Source organism: Drosophila simulans, chromosome 2L, assembly GCF_016746395.2.
Source record: "Drosophila simulans strain w501 chromosome 2L, Prin_Dsim_3.1, whole genome shotgun sequence".
Taxonomy (NCBI): Eukaryota; Metazoa; Arthropoda; class Insecta; order Diptera; family Drosophilidae; genus Drosophila; species Drosophila simulans.
The window spans coordinates 20,686,847-20,699,065 of record NC_052520.2 but is presented as its reverse complement, the minus strand read 5'-3'; the positions used below and the strand labels follow the sequence as shown (position 1 = coordinate 20,699,065).

At 41.4% G+C, this 12,219-nt stretch overlaps 1 protein-coding gene across 5 annotated transcripts in view; it reads left to right on the top strand.

Moving 5' to 3' along the window:
• Window positions 1-375: 375 nt before the first annotated feature.
• Window positions 376-12,219, top strand: part of LOC27208407 — a 73,071-nt gene continuing 61,227 nt past the window's right edge. For 2 of the 5 annotated variants that reach the window (XM_016183259.3, XR_005543483.2), the window contains exon 1: window positions 415-754. In XM_016183259.3, the coding sequence (XP_016025712.1) occupies window positions 669-754 (86 nt within the window). In that variant the 5' untranslated portion in view covers window positions 415-668. Of the gene's footprint in view, window positions 755-1,178; window positions 1,519-12,219 lie in introns of those variants that run through there. The other 3 variants (XM_039291260.1, XM_039291259.1, XM_039291258.2) reach the window with 2 other exon arrangements.

Below are 12,219 nucleotides of genomic sequence, written 5' to 3'. Positions count from 1 at the left end.
ATAACAAACCAACAGCTAAATAGAAACAAAACTATACAAATTTAATAAAAAAAATTATATTGTTGGATTTATTGCAACTCGTCTTTTAGAAAAAATGTTGTATTTAAGAAGTGATGGAAAATGAATAGGAAATGAATATGGAAAATGAATAGGACTAACGGTCAGTAAAAGCATAATGTTAGTCTTGACGTTACACAGATTGCTTTTATGATCTTAAGCGTGAAATAGAATTTAAAAAATGTAATATAAAGGTCTTAATAACGATATTTTGTAGTATATGCCTGGTCACACTGTTAGGCTCAAATTGTAAAAACTGGTTTTAAGTGAGTGCTCTCTTACTCTCTTTGGTCGGTATATTTCTCCATCCGAGCCACGGTCCTACAAGCCTCCGCCCTCCCTAACTAAGAAAAACATTTTTATCATGATGTTGTTGTCCTCTTCTTTCACTTTAAGAGAATGCTGTGTGAACAAGAGATGGATGGTGCAGCGGTGTGACCAAAATCGTGGGTAAAAAGACACCGCAAAATACTGAAGCCCAAGGCAAATGGCCAGTCGGCGAAAAATTTTTAAATCGCGGGGTTGTGTAGCGGACGATTTTCAATCGGAACGGTCCAACTTTGGAGCGGAGCGCGGAGTTTCGCATTTTTGTGTTTGTAGCGGAAAATCGGATGAAAAACTCCAAATGTTTACCAAATGAGCGGCGACAAATACGCGACCAATTGACGAGATCGTGTGTGTTTTCCCCAATTAAACGGTGAGTGTGCGATAGAGATGGAGATGTAAAGTATGCAGTCAAATCAAAGTGCGGCAAAAAAGTCTAAAGGTGAAAAAGTCATTAAAAAAAGAAAGCAAAATAGAATTGCTCTGTGGAATATACAAATATATATACATACATACATATATATATATGAATATATGCAAGGAGACGACGCGCAGCGAAAAAGGAATTTTTTGTGTACTACGGCGGCGCTTTGTTGTTGCTGTTGTTGTAGGCGTCGTGCATTTGCTTTTGTTTTGTGTGTTTGTATGTTGTTGCCTTTGCTTTGCTTTTGCCTATGCTCCTCTGTGTTTTTGTGATTGGAAAAATAAGAAAAGAAAAGAAAGCAGAAAAACTAAGGAAAGGGAAATAAAAACTGAAATTGAATAAGAAAATTGTCCATTTTCGTTTTCCGTGGCAGAGAAAAGTGAAAAGTTTAATTTACTAAACAAAGCGGCAAAACTGTGTGCGTGTGTGTGGGCGGTTGAGTCTGCGTGTGTTTGTGTGTGTGGCTGTGTCTCTCTAGTTTTTGCAATTCCCACTGCACACGCTGTTTCGTGTTGGATTATTGGATTATACCGCCAATAACGGCACACGCACAGCAACAACAACAGCAATAAAAACAACAAAAAGCGATAAGGGAGAGCAGACGACGCTGGGATTAATCATTAATGTCCTGAGATATAAAGAACAGGACCTCCGAAGAACAAGGAGCAGAGAGGAAGAGGACGCAGCAGACGGAGAGACGAAGGCGAGAAAAGGTGAGTTTAAACATCCAATTCCCAAAGGGTTTTCTATCTATCGTAATATTTAATTTATCGAATACAACATTATGTTCTTATGTTGTTGGAATGAGCAATAACTAATAACTAACTGAATCCACGATGTACAAAACATTGTGGTAAATGAAGCAGACACAAGCTGTGTGAATTTAAATCCAGTTTGGAGGACTAGCTCGCGTGAAGTCATATTTGACCTTTGACAAATATAGCTACATATGTATCTAATATGATCTTCTATATTGTCTATATTCTCCCAGCAAGAGCAAGTTACATCATACTTTTGTGCATACTTTCGACTGTGTCCTTTTTCAGTTATTTTTTGAAAACTGGTTAAATTAAAAAATAACTCTAATGCATGCACATTTATATAGTACTCCTGCTTTTGAACTGTAAAACTCATTGAGGAATTTCCAAATGCTAGAACCCATAAGTATTGCCTCTTGAATTAAAGAGAGTTGTTCCTCATCAATTCGTTCGCTTCACTTAGCCGGGCGCTCATTTTCCAATGAAAATGTATTCTAATGACGCTTTTCGCGATCCTAATCTGCTGCGCATAAATTTCTTTGGCAACTTTGGGTGATTTATTGCCTGTCGATTGTCGTCGTACTCGTAGTCGCAGGCGCTGCTTTTTGGCCAGTCCCAGAGTCTCGGAGCGATTTCAATCCGATCCGAAAAGCGGTCCAAGAGTTCCCCGTCCAGAGCGTACAAGACCAGACGGGATTGGACAGGACGGGACGGGACGGGACGGATCGGAACGGGACAGACTGGTGCAAGCTAATGTACGCGTCTCCCAGATGCCGCGGATTAGATAAAAATTCTCAATTTATGCGTTGCGCCAGTTGCCAATTGCAGTCCACCTTCCAAAGCGTCCTACTCCTCCAATGTATGTATGTACAAACATTACACACATGCATATGTACATACACATGCACATGCAAATGCAAAAAAAAAAAAAAAAAAAACTTGTCGCGCCTACTAAAATCTTTGCCCGAGGGCTCTGCGATGCCTTCATTCCAGTCTTTTCCGCAGTCTATCATTTGAAATCATGTCCCGGCGATAAGAAATTATAGTGGCCCGGTCATAATTTACGTGATTTGCCTGCCTAATGTCCTGCCGCATGACACGAGGACAAAGCGGGAGCCATAAAACCAAGGAAGAATTCACATTTGGAGGCTGTTCCAAATGAGGAGGAATTAGGGCAGGCAGTTGGGGCCCCGAGAATATTAGTAGTTGCAGCTAAATGGATTATTAATGCTTAACTTGGCGAACGAAATAAGAGAGGCATTTATAAAATTAAAAAGTTATGATAATAATATTATGTTTGAAACCTTATCCTATATATATTTTTAAAAATTCCAAATGCGAAGCTTAAATTGAAAAGAATCTCTGGAAGTGTTGCCAAGCAACAGACTGAGCCCAGTTTGCTATATTAACTATAATACACTTTATGTACTCTTTTATATAATTGTCCATGGATAAAGCGAGTGCATTGTTTTGCAACCCCTTAACCTACGGTAGACCCATTATTTTCCCTGCCCTGTCCAGTTTTCCCTGGGGAATGGCACTCTAGGTGCACGCATACTGGAAAATCCGTTTCGTTTTGACATTTATTGTTTTTAATAGTCTCGAGAGCTAGGAAATTTTATGGCACATCCTCGAGCGATAAAAATCTTTACTGCCCCGGGCTACATGCATATGGTTTATTCGTCGTTCCTTCGTTCAATAAGAGCCTAAGGTAAATAAAGTAGGGGATAAAAAGAAAAAGGCCTTTGGAATTAGCCGGGCCACCTCATAAAGTGAAAAGTGTCATAAAAATTAGTCAAGAAATCACGCTGCCCACTCCCAATTTGTAATTCTTCGGACGGTTCTTTTCGTTTCTTTCGGACTTTAAACATTTCAGTTCCTTTCGGTTATTTGGTTGTTTGTTCTGACACATTTGTATGCTAATGAGAGAGCGGGATATGGAGGTTGTTTGGCCCGGGTAGGTGCTTCCGGCGGGATTCCCTTGGTCTTTTTACCGCTGACTGAAATCTATCAGGTTTTTGACGAGGGTTTCGGCCGGGAAATCGCTTTCGGAGGATAATGCATGCAGCTCAGGTCTTGCATATCGAAGTGGCCGCTGATAAAGGATTTGGGAAGTAGTTTAAGCCATTTGGACGGGGTCATAAATTGAATTATAATTCAGGCACACACAATTTCTTCTGTCTGCCAGTGAGCTTATGTATGTCTAATGTTCCTCGGATTAAGGTCTTTGGGTTGAGTTGTTTTATTTTTTCTCCCCCCAGAGCGTATTTCTTGGGTCTTAAGCCTTAAGCACTGCACTTCGGTTGGATGAATCAGCTCGAGTTGAAAACAATAAAAAGAAACCATGAAAATATTAACTTTGAAGTGTGTTTCCAGGAATGGCTCCTAGCTTTTAACTAAGAAGTCTGGGGATACAAATTGGGAGCGTCGTTGAGTCGAGGTGGACTTGCACAGTCAATGTCTAAAATAATAATGCTTCATATCTAGGTACCACGAATTACAAGAAAATTAAATACTTTCCTATCCACTTGAGCCAACCCTTTGATTGGCGTTATATTTCTTTCCGATTACCTATCACAGATTTCCCATTCTCTGTGTATGTACCCATTTCCATCGAATAGCTTTGGTGCTTATATATAAATAACATTTTGCTTGCCTTTCTTATCAACTTCCGCTTCTTAATGTCTCTCCAACCAAATTGCAGCTAAACTCTTAGTTTTCGTCCCCTCCTTTTTTCTCGCCCACCCATCTCTTTCACTGCGTCCCGTCCCTTTCTAGCAAATTGGCTTCTATGGCCGTCTTATCCTGAAATGTGTGTGCGAGCTCGGGTGTGTAACAAAGATATCAATGGCAACGGAAAAAAAGAAATTAGAGTGCGGGGGGGTGGGCAACCTTGAACCTTAAACCCTAGAAAAAAACAGGCAGGGCTCATTTCCGTAGCGGGTCAGACAAAGACAAATACACGCGGCTAAAGCGAGATAGAAAGATGCAATGCCACAAATCTAAAATCCACAAATGCCACAAAAAGTCAATAAATGTGCGCCTTTGCTTAGTATTATCAACAGCTCGTTAGGAGCCTTAGAAAAATGACCAAAAATGTATATATACAATAGTTATATATATACAAACATATATATATAGCAGATGAGATGAAGGAAAAGACAGTGGCAGGGAAAGACAATCAAATGAGAGGAAAAACTAAGACAAACAAAAGACGCACGAAACTGAAAGAGAATTAAGTGAGGCCTGGCAAAAAGTAAATGAGGAAAAAAGAAAGTTCCGCAATTCCTCTTGTTCTTGGTCACTTTTTTGTTCCCAGCAATTATCCGCTGGTCAAACAAAAGTCATTAAATTGCGGAAATCGGGTCACCAAACCGACAACAAACCCAACTAAATGAGAGGGGCAGAAAAGAAAAAATAAGCAGACAAACGGAGGCGAAAACCCCGAAAAACATTCGAAAAGAACATACGACTAAATTGTGAATTTATTTACATTTAATTGCATCTAAGTTACAAAACAAAAGCGCTTTGCCAGCCTTGTCTCTGAAATTATATTTTAATGTGCGGCCACCGCTTAATTGTGATGATGATGATGATGTCCCTCTATCCCGCTCTTCAACTTTTCTTGGTTGCCTCAGTGTCGAGATAATAATGATGATATGACTCATTAACCTCGACGCATGACCCGGGCAAATTAGAACTACAAGAAAATTCATTGCAGCCGCAAAGACACCATTTCTTTACACTTCCCAGCATGGGAAAACCCAACTTTAAATTAGAAACCAGTGTTTTTATATTTTAATTTCTAGCCGAATTAGTTACTTCGTAAAAGATTTACCAGACTATTTTGTTTCGGCACATTTTTATTTCTGCCCAAAACTCGCTTCCCTGTAGCTCAGTGTAACAATTATTGAAGCGCATATGAGCGATATAGATACATATTTAAGCTGTCTGTGGCAACCCGGCCTGTTTGAGCTGTAAGTGTCTTTTGAGGCCGTGTTTTATTGCTGCTAAGTTCGCTTGTTGACTTTGGCTGAGTCATCATCTCGCGGTTCGTCGGTTTGATGTTAGAAGTTGCCCGTTCTCGAGCCCCCAAAAACCCCCACTCTCTTTCGGAAAACAGCACTTAGCTGACATATTTTCCTTTGTAAAACTTAATGGTCTAGATAAAGTTCGGTCGGCTGGCTGCGGTTTTGTCGCTTCAAGTTTTCCAAAGCGAGCATCGCATGCTTAGCATTTAAATGAACTGAACAACGAAGTTTTGCATTGAAGACTTGGCGATGATTCAATTGGCCGTGCATTCGCTGGGCTTTTGCAATCTTTTGGCTTGCAATTTGAACTTCACTTCGAAGACCACACCTTGGAGCCGTTTTTCATTTTCATTTTCCTTTTATATTTCCATTTCGATTCGTTGGGTTTGTTTTGAGAGCTCGGGGTTCGGATTTGGGTTCTCGGGTTCGTCATGATTGCAATATCATCTGCAATCCAATGCGTCTCCATTTCCCACGTTTTGCTGTCTTCAGAGCGACCCGCTTGTGCAATTAGTTTGGAATTTCGAGTCATGCCTAATGAGCCGAGTGGGGTCAAGGGATTTAATTGCATCTTAAACGGTTCTCTCGACTTCAACTTCAGTTTTGCCGCAGCTGAAAAAGGCAAATGCAAATGCACTTGTCGAGTTCTACTAACCACATCCCGTCGGCCTCGTCTTGCTATATTTGTGTTTTCCCCCGGAAAATATATATGGGTGTATATGTGTACGTGGGTGAGTGTGTGCTGTGTTTATTGTTCATTTGTTTATTTGTTTACATGGCAAACATAAACCAAACAAGAGCCGCCACTGCTGGTGGCAAAAAACTTTTAAGCCGGAATATGTTCACAAATGGCCAAAGAAGTTGAGCCCTGCTGGGGAAAGTGTTGGGCTAATTTTATTAAATTATGTGAAGGAGTTGCCTAGGTCTTCCATTACTTCCCAACTGATATTAATTAGTTTCTTAGTTTTCATTTTAAAAGTACAATAATATTGCTTCCTATTTGCAAATATAAACTAACCAAAACGAGCTTTAAGGCAGATTTTTCTGCCGAATGCTTCAAGTTTTATGTAGAAAATGAGCTAAAGAGATGGATGTTTCGATGAAAAAGAAATTGATAGCCAGTCACTGGCCTAGAAATAACTACTTTTCACTGGGTTAGACTACTTCCTCGTCTATTTACTCTCCTACAAAGACTCATTTCCAATTGTTTTCGATTCTACAAATTTGTTTACTCTGGAACGCAATTGAAACCTTTGCGGAGGTTAATTTTCTTGGAGTTTCGTAGAAAAACAACCTCATTGTTTACTCGTATTTCTCTCAACTGGCCTTAGCCTGGATTCATTTATGTTTACGTGCCACATTTGGTGCCTTTGTTTACCCCAACTTCAGCACCGCAATTCTCCAAAGAGATCAAAACAATTTCAACTCCTTTGGGGCTTTCTTAAGGGTCGCAACATTAATTCCTGGGTTGCAAGCCTGTGTTTTACGAAATTATACTCCGCATTTTCCGTTTCTGTTAGTGTTAATGCAACTGCAGTATTTTTTTTTGGGCCAGTATGTCTATAATGCGCTTTAATTACTGCGGGAAAAGGGGTTTTGCATTCGTCAGGAGGCGAGAATTTTCCTCCTTGCTGAATTTATGGGCATTAACTGGAAATGTGCAAAGTAAATCGTGTTAAAAAGAACTTATCATTTGCATTACGGCCTTCTTCCCCATTGGGCTATTATTATTTAATTGCTGGCGCTTTAATTATTGACCAGACACGAAACGAACTGCCATTTAACATTCATTCGATAAAAAATAAATCAAAATGACAACCGCTGGCAAGAAAAGCAATTTTCGAATAATCCCATGGCAAATTACATGCCAAAAACACAAGACAAACGCTTCAACCAAGTAAAACTAAAAGTTGCAGCAGAAAAAAAGGCAAAGGAAAACTAAATTAAGCGCCTTTGACATAGAAAATGCAATGTGCTGAAAAAATTTATCTGCATGGCGAGAGGGCTCAAATAAAAGTGAAATGCATGTGGGAGAAAGGCCGACTCAAAAACAACCATACCTAAAAGAATAAAAAATGGAATTACGAGCAGTTTTATTCTAGTTTATCACACGAATTGAGTTTGAAAATGCGTAGCCTGGCAAAGTGCCACAGAAAAAAGGGAAGGAAATCGAAAAGAAAAGCAAAAGAAAGGAACAGAAAAGAAAAGAAAAGAAAAGGAAGGGAGAGGAGCGATGAAAATTGCAGGGGAGTGAAAAGGGAAATGCCCTAAGATAGATGCATCAATTGGAAAGGCAGAAGAAATGGCACAAAAATCGACAACGATGTCGAGGACGTTGACAAGCGTAAAAGACACCCAGGCATTGAGGACATGTGTGCGTGTGGAAATCCTTTAAAAAGGCAATTTTGGTAGCACTTAAATGCAGACTCACAGCGAAGGAAAATCAGTGAAGGGACGCAGAGTGGAGCCAGGACACGCGGCAGCTTCCCCTTTTCCTCCTCGCTTCCGTACCTCTTAGTCGTCTGATGTGCCCGAAAGTGCCGAAACATATAGCAAATCGTTTTCCAAACGTAGCCCCTGGAAGCGAGCAAATCCTTTCCTGCGGCAGGCTGAACACTAGGTATTTTGGAAGTCGGGACCTTCTCTATAATAGTCTTAGTGGTTTTTCTTGGCCTTCCAAGGCGGCTGATTGTTGGGACGTTCGCCTCCTGCCTTCTGCCTCCTTTCTCCAATCTCCATTCGCCTGCCACGCCCACAGACACATCCGCCGCATAACTAGTTGCCGTCGAGAGTGGCATAATGGAACGGAACGTGGCGCTGCCGAAGCATGTGGCATGTGGTAGGGCGGTGTGTGGCATGTGCCATAACTCCACCAGCCACGCAACCACCCACTCTTACACATCAGCTCATATTTGTGTGCGTTTGTGCAATAATGGTGCAGGATGGCAGGTCCTACACTGCAAATGTCAATATCTTGAAATCAAATTGGACTTTTGTTCCACATCCATAAATGCCCATCAAAACCCTTGAAAGAACTTTTATGCTTCAATTATTACTATATTGTTAGGTAAGTGTATATGTCTCAAAACATTTTTACGATTCTGATGCATTTTCGGGAAATCTACATCTTAATTCTTCATTCTTAAGCGAATGTATCTTTTCACCACAGTGTTGATGCCTGCTGAGCCACATGTTGATGATGGCAAAACGAGACCCTGAGTAGCCTGGCCAGAACACCAGGGGAATCGGGTGGCTGACGCCTTTAATTAGGCACTGAACTGCATTGGCAGCAGCTAAGTTTGCTGTAGCATCGGCTGCAGGATATCGAATCATAGATTTATGTAACGTGGAACCACTGTAGTTACACCGCCCACCCACCGCCAGAACACACACACTGTGCCGACGGGCGCAATGCATAAAATTGTGTCACAATAATCTTGCCACGCCTGGAGAGTGGGGAAGAAGAAGGAGAAGAGGTGGGCAAGGAGGAGTGGCAGCAGCAGATTTCTGCCATCAATGCAATTGCCGGGATGTGCCATTCGCAAGGATGTGCTGGGAAGAGGATGCGAGGGTGGTGGTGTGGGGCGTGGGTTCGAAGAAAACGGGAACATAGGCAGTCATTGCATAATTGCAATTAACACAGTCCTCGGTTGAAACTAAAACAGTTACTTAGTGCAGAAGACAACTTCCTCTGTGGGCTCTTCCTCTGCCTGCTGCCTGCTGCCGTCATCCTGCATCCCCTGAATCCTTGTGCCTGCGAGCGTGTGCGTGAGAATGTGTGTGGCGTGCGAAAAGGTTTCCCCATTGTGCACTCAAGTGTGCGCAACACTCAAACACAAAGGCCGCATACGAAATTTCACACGAATCCTCCTCCAGATATATTCTTACATACATGCATAGTATAAATGTGGCTGGAGGATGTTCTCTACCTTCTCTGGCTGGTGGCTGGCTGGGCATAATCGATGAGGGAAGCAAGAAAAGGAGTGCGAAAGCGGAGGCATGTTGAACAGAAACTGAGCAACAAAATCAACGCCGTGTCCCGACAATACAAAGGACATTTTGCTGCACTGAAATAAATATGGAAAAAATCCAAAAACTGCTCTGCTCCTCCTCCCTCCCTCTTTCCAGAGCAGGCCAAAAAGATTGCCGTTCAGTGCGGAGCCGCATGAATGAAGTGAAGTGGCAACGAACAACAATGACATGTGGGAAACTGCAGGCCGAAGGGCATTAAAAACAGATCGATTGCCAGTAAAATTAGCCAGCGGGAAACCGTAGTTTCGGAGTGCAGATGAACAGGGGATGGGATGGAAAACATGATCCTTTTTGAAACATTAAGTGATATGTTTGGGATAGTTGCAGCAATTAATCGGCAATAATTTCCCAACTTAGGAGGTATATGTTTCCGTAGGAAGGGAATTTAAAACCAGCTAACTATTAAACTCAATTCACTTTAATAGGTCTTTGATTTCTTCATCAATGAACCCTTCATTCAATTCCAAAATCAAACCACAATCCTCAATAGTTCCCATTTTAGATTGACGTTTTTGATAGTTCCGAAGTTCCTTAACAATCAGTTTGAAGTTTTCCGCCCCATAAATCGATTGAATTTTAAATATGCTCCCATCCCATCCCTCTATTTTCCATATTTTCCCTACCCATACCCATAGCTCTTGTTTTCGATTCGATGCGATGGTGGTTGTCATCGCCGTTTTTCGCGAGCAACAACTGTCTGTGGCAAGGATTTGAAAGGAATTTCACTTCACCCTGATGTGTCGCTTATAGGCGACCCCTACTATACAATTTTCATAGTTCCCTCCGCCCGCCCCGCTCCGCTCCGCTCAACGCGTTGCCAGCGAAATTTTACTGTGGCTGGTTTTAACATTGTACAATTTGCCCAATAACATGACACAGGCACGAAAATCAGCCAAGCCAACTAGGGGTGCCATAACCCCCGACCCCTGGACCCCTCCCCGCGCCCTCGCTAGCCGCCCCTGCGCGTGCGTGCTGCTGCTTCTTCCTCCTACTTTGCGCTGGTGGCAAAAAGAAACAACAGAAAAAATTACACCAAAGCGGCAAGAACTGGCGAAAGGTAGCAGAGTACAATGTGTGCGGCGCGTACATGAGTATATGTATAAGAAGAATATTATTTTTCGGTATAATGGCACATGAACACGAACTGAGCAGCGTACTGAGCCGGAGCCAAACCGAAAAATAAGGAACCGGGTACTTGGTGTAACGGGCATATCGGGAAGTGGTAGCGGTAACGGTAAAGCTAACCGTTACCGGCTGGCGGCAATGGGAACGCCGTGTGATATATTTTATTTTTATTGATTATTTCTTGACTCGTGATTCGAAGGAACACCGTCGCCCCCGCATCTTAAACACGTTCCAACGCCTCCGAAAGGACATTCCCTTGCACGGCGAACGAACTTGGCAACCAAACCGTTAATCACTAATTTTGAAAACCTGAAAAGCTTGAACAAATATGATTAAATAGCAATTGAAACAATTCCATTAATGATTCACTAGAAGTGCGATTTGAGAACGATTTCCGTATTTACGTTCATGTAGAATAGCTGCAGTTTTAGTGTGGCCGATATATAAATGGTAGCTTCACGTGGAAATGACTTATAGTTGGCAACTTATTTTTTTTTTAGCGTTTTGGCATGGCTAACACGCCACGAACACTTTAATCAAGCACATATTATATGCACATGTGGGCGGTAGTGGGTGTTTATTCCTTTTTGTCGTTGTCCTGCATTTCGCTTTCATAATGACAGCGCCAACAACAAAAATAATAACAAGGAAAACAATACATTGTTGTCGTTGCTGCAATTTTCATAATAAAGCAAAAACAAGTCGACGGCAACAATAAGAATAATAAAAACGGAAAACAAACACCTTGACCCAAATGCGCGTTACCAACGCAGAAAATAAATTCTCCACCGTCCATAGAACCTTTACTCTTACTATTTTTAATTTGTCTAAACATTTTTTAGATCCAAAAGCAAAAGGGAATATTTTGAAAGGAAGCGAAATCCAGCATATGGCCCCGACAAAAAGGCTTTGTTTGCGTTTTTCAGATCCTCGCCGAGTTGCCCGGTTCTCTTTGCTTTAGCATAAACAAGCAGACAATCGCTTTCTATCCCCCAGAACCCCAAAAAACCCACCCCAAACCTCATCATCCAAAAAATGCATACGCAAATGTATACACCAGATATAACTTTGAGGTTGGTGGGCCTTCAGAGGGGGATGCATGTACATGAAACATGCATGGAAATTTTCAGTAAAAAGCAAAAATATATTTTATGCACTGTCGTTTGTGGCTTCGAGCTCTCGTTCTCATTCTGGTTTCGGTTCTGCCTCTGGTTTAGTCCAAAGAAAAATAAATATACGAATAATAATAAAGTTTTCTGGGGAAATGCATGCGGTGAAACTTTCTTTTCACTCTGATACCCTTTTTAGCCCCTGGACGAGATCAAAGTGAGGCCTGCTCGCTTAGGAAATATCTGTTCTAATCAATAATAAACATATTAGAAACAAATCTGTAACTAAATTCTATATATAAATATATATATGTCTACTTAAGTCATTTTTTCTTGTATTTTTTATTTCCCATATATAT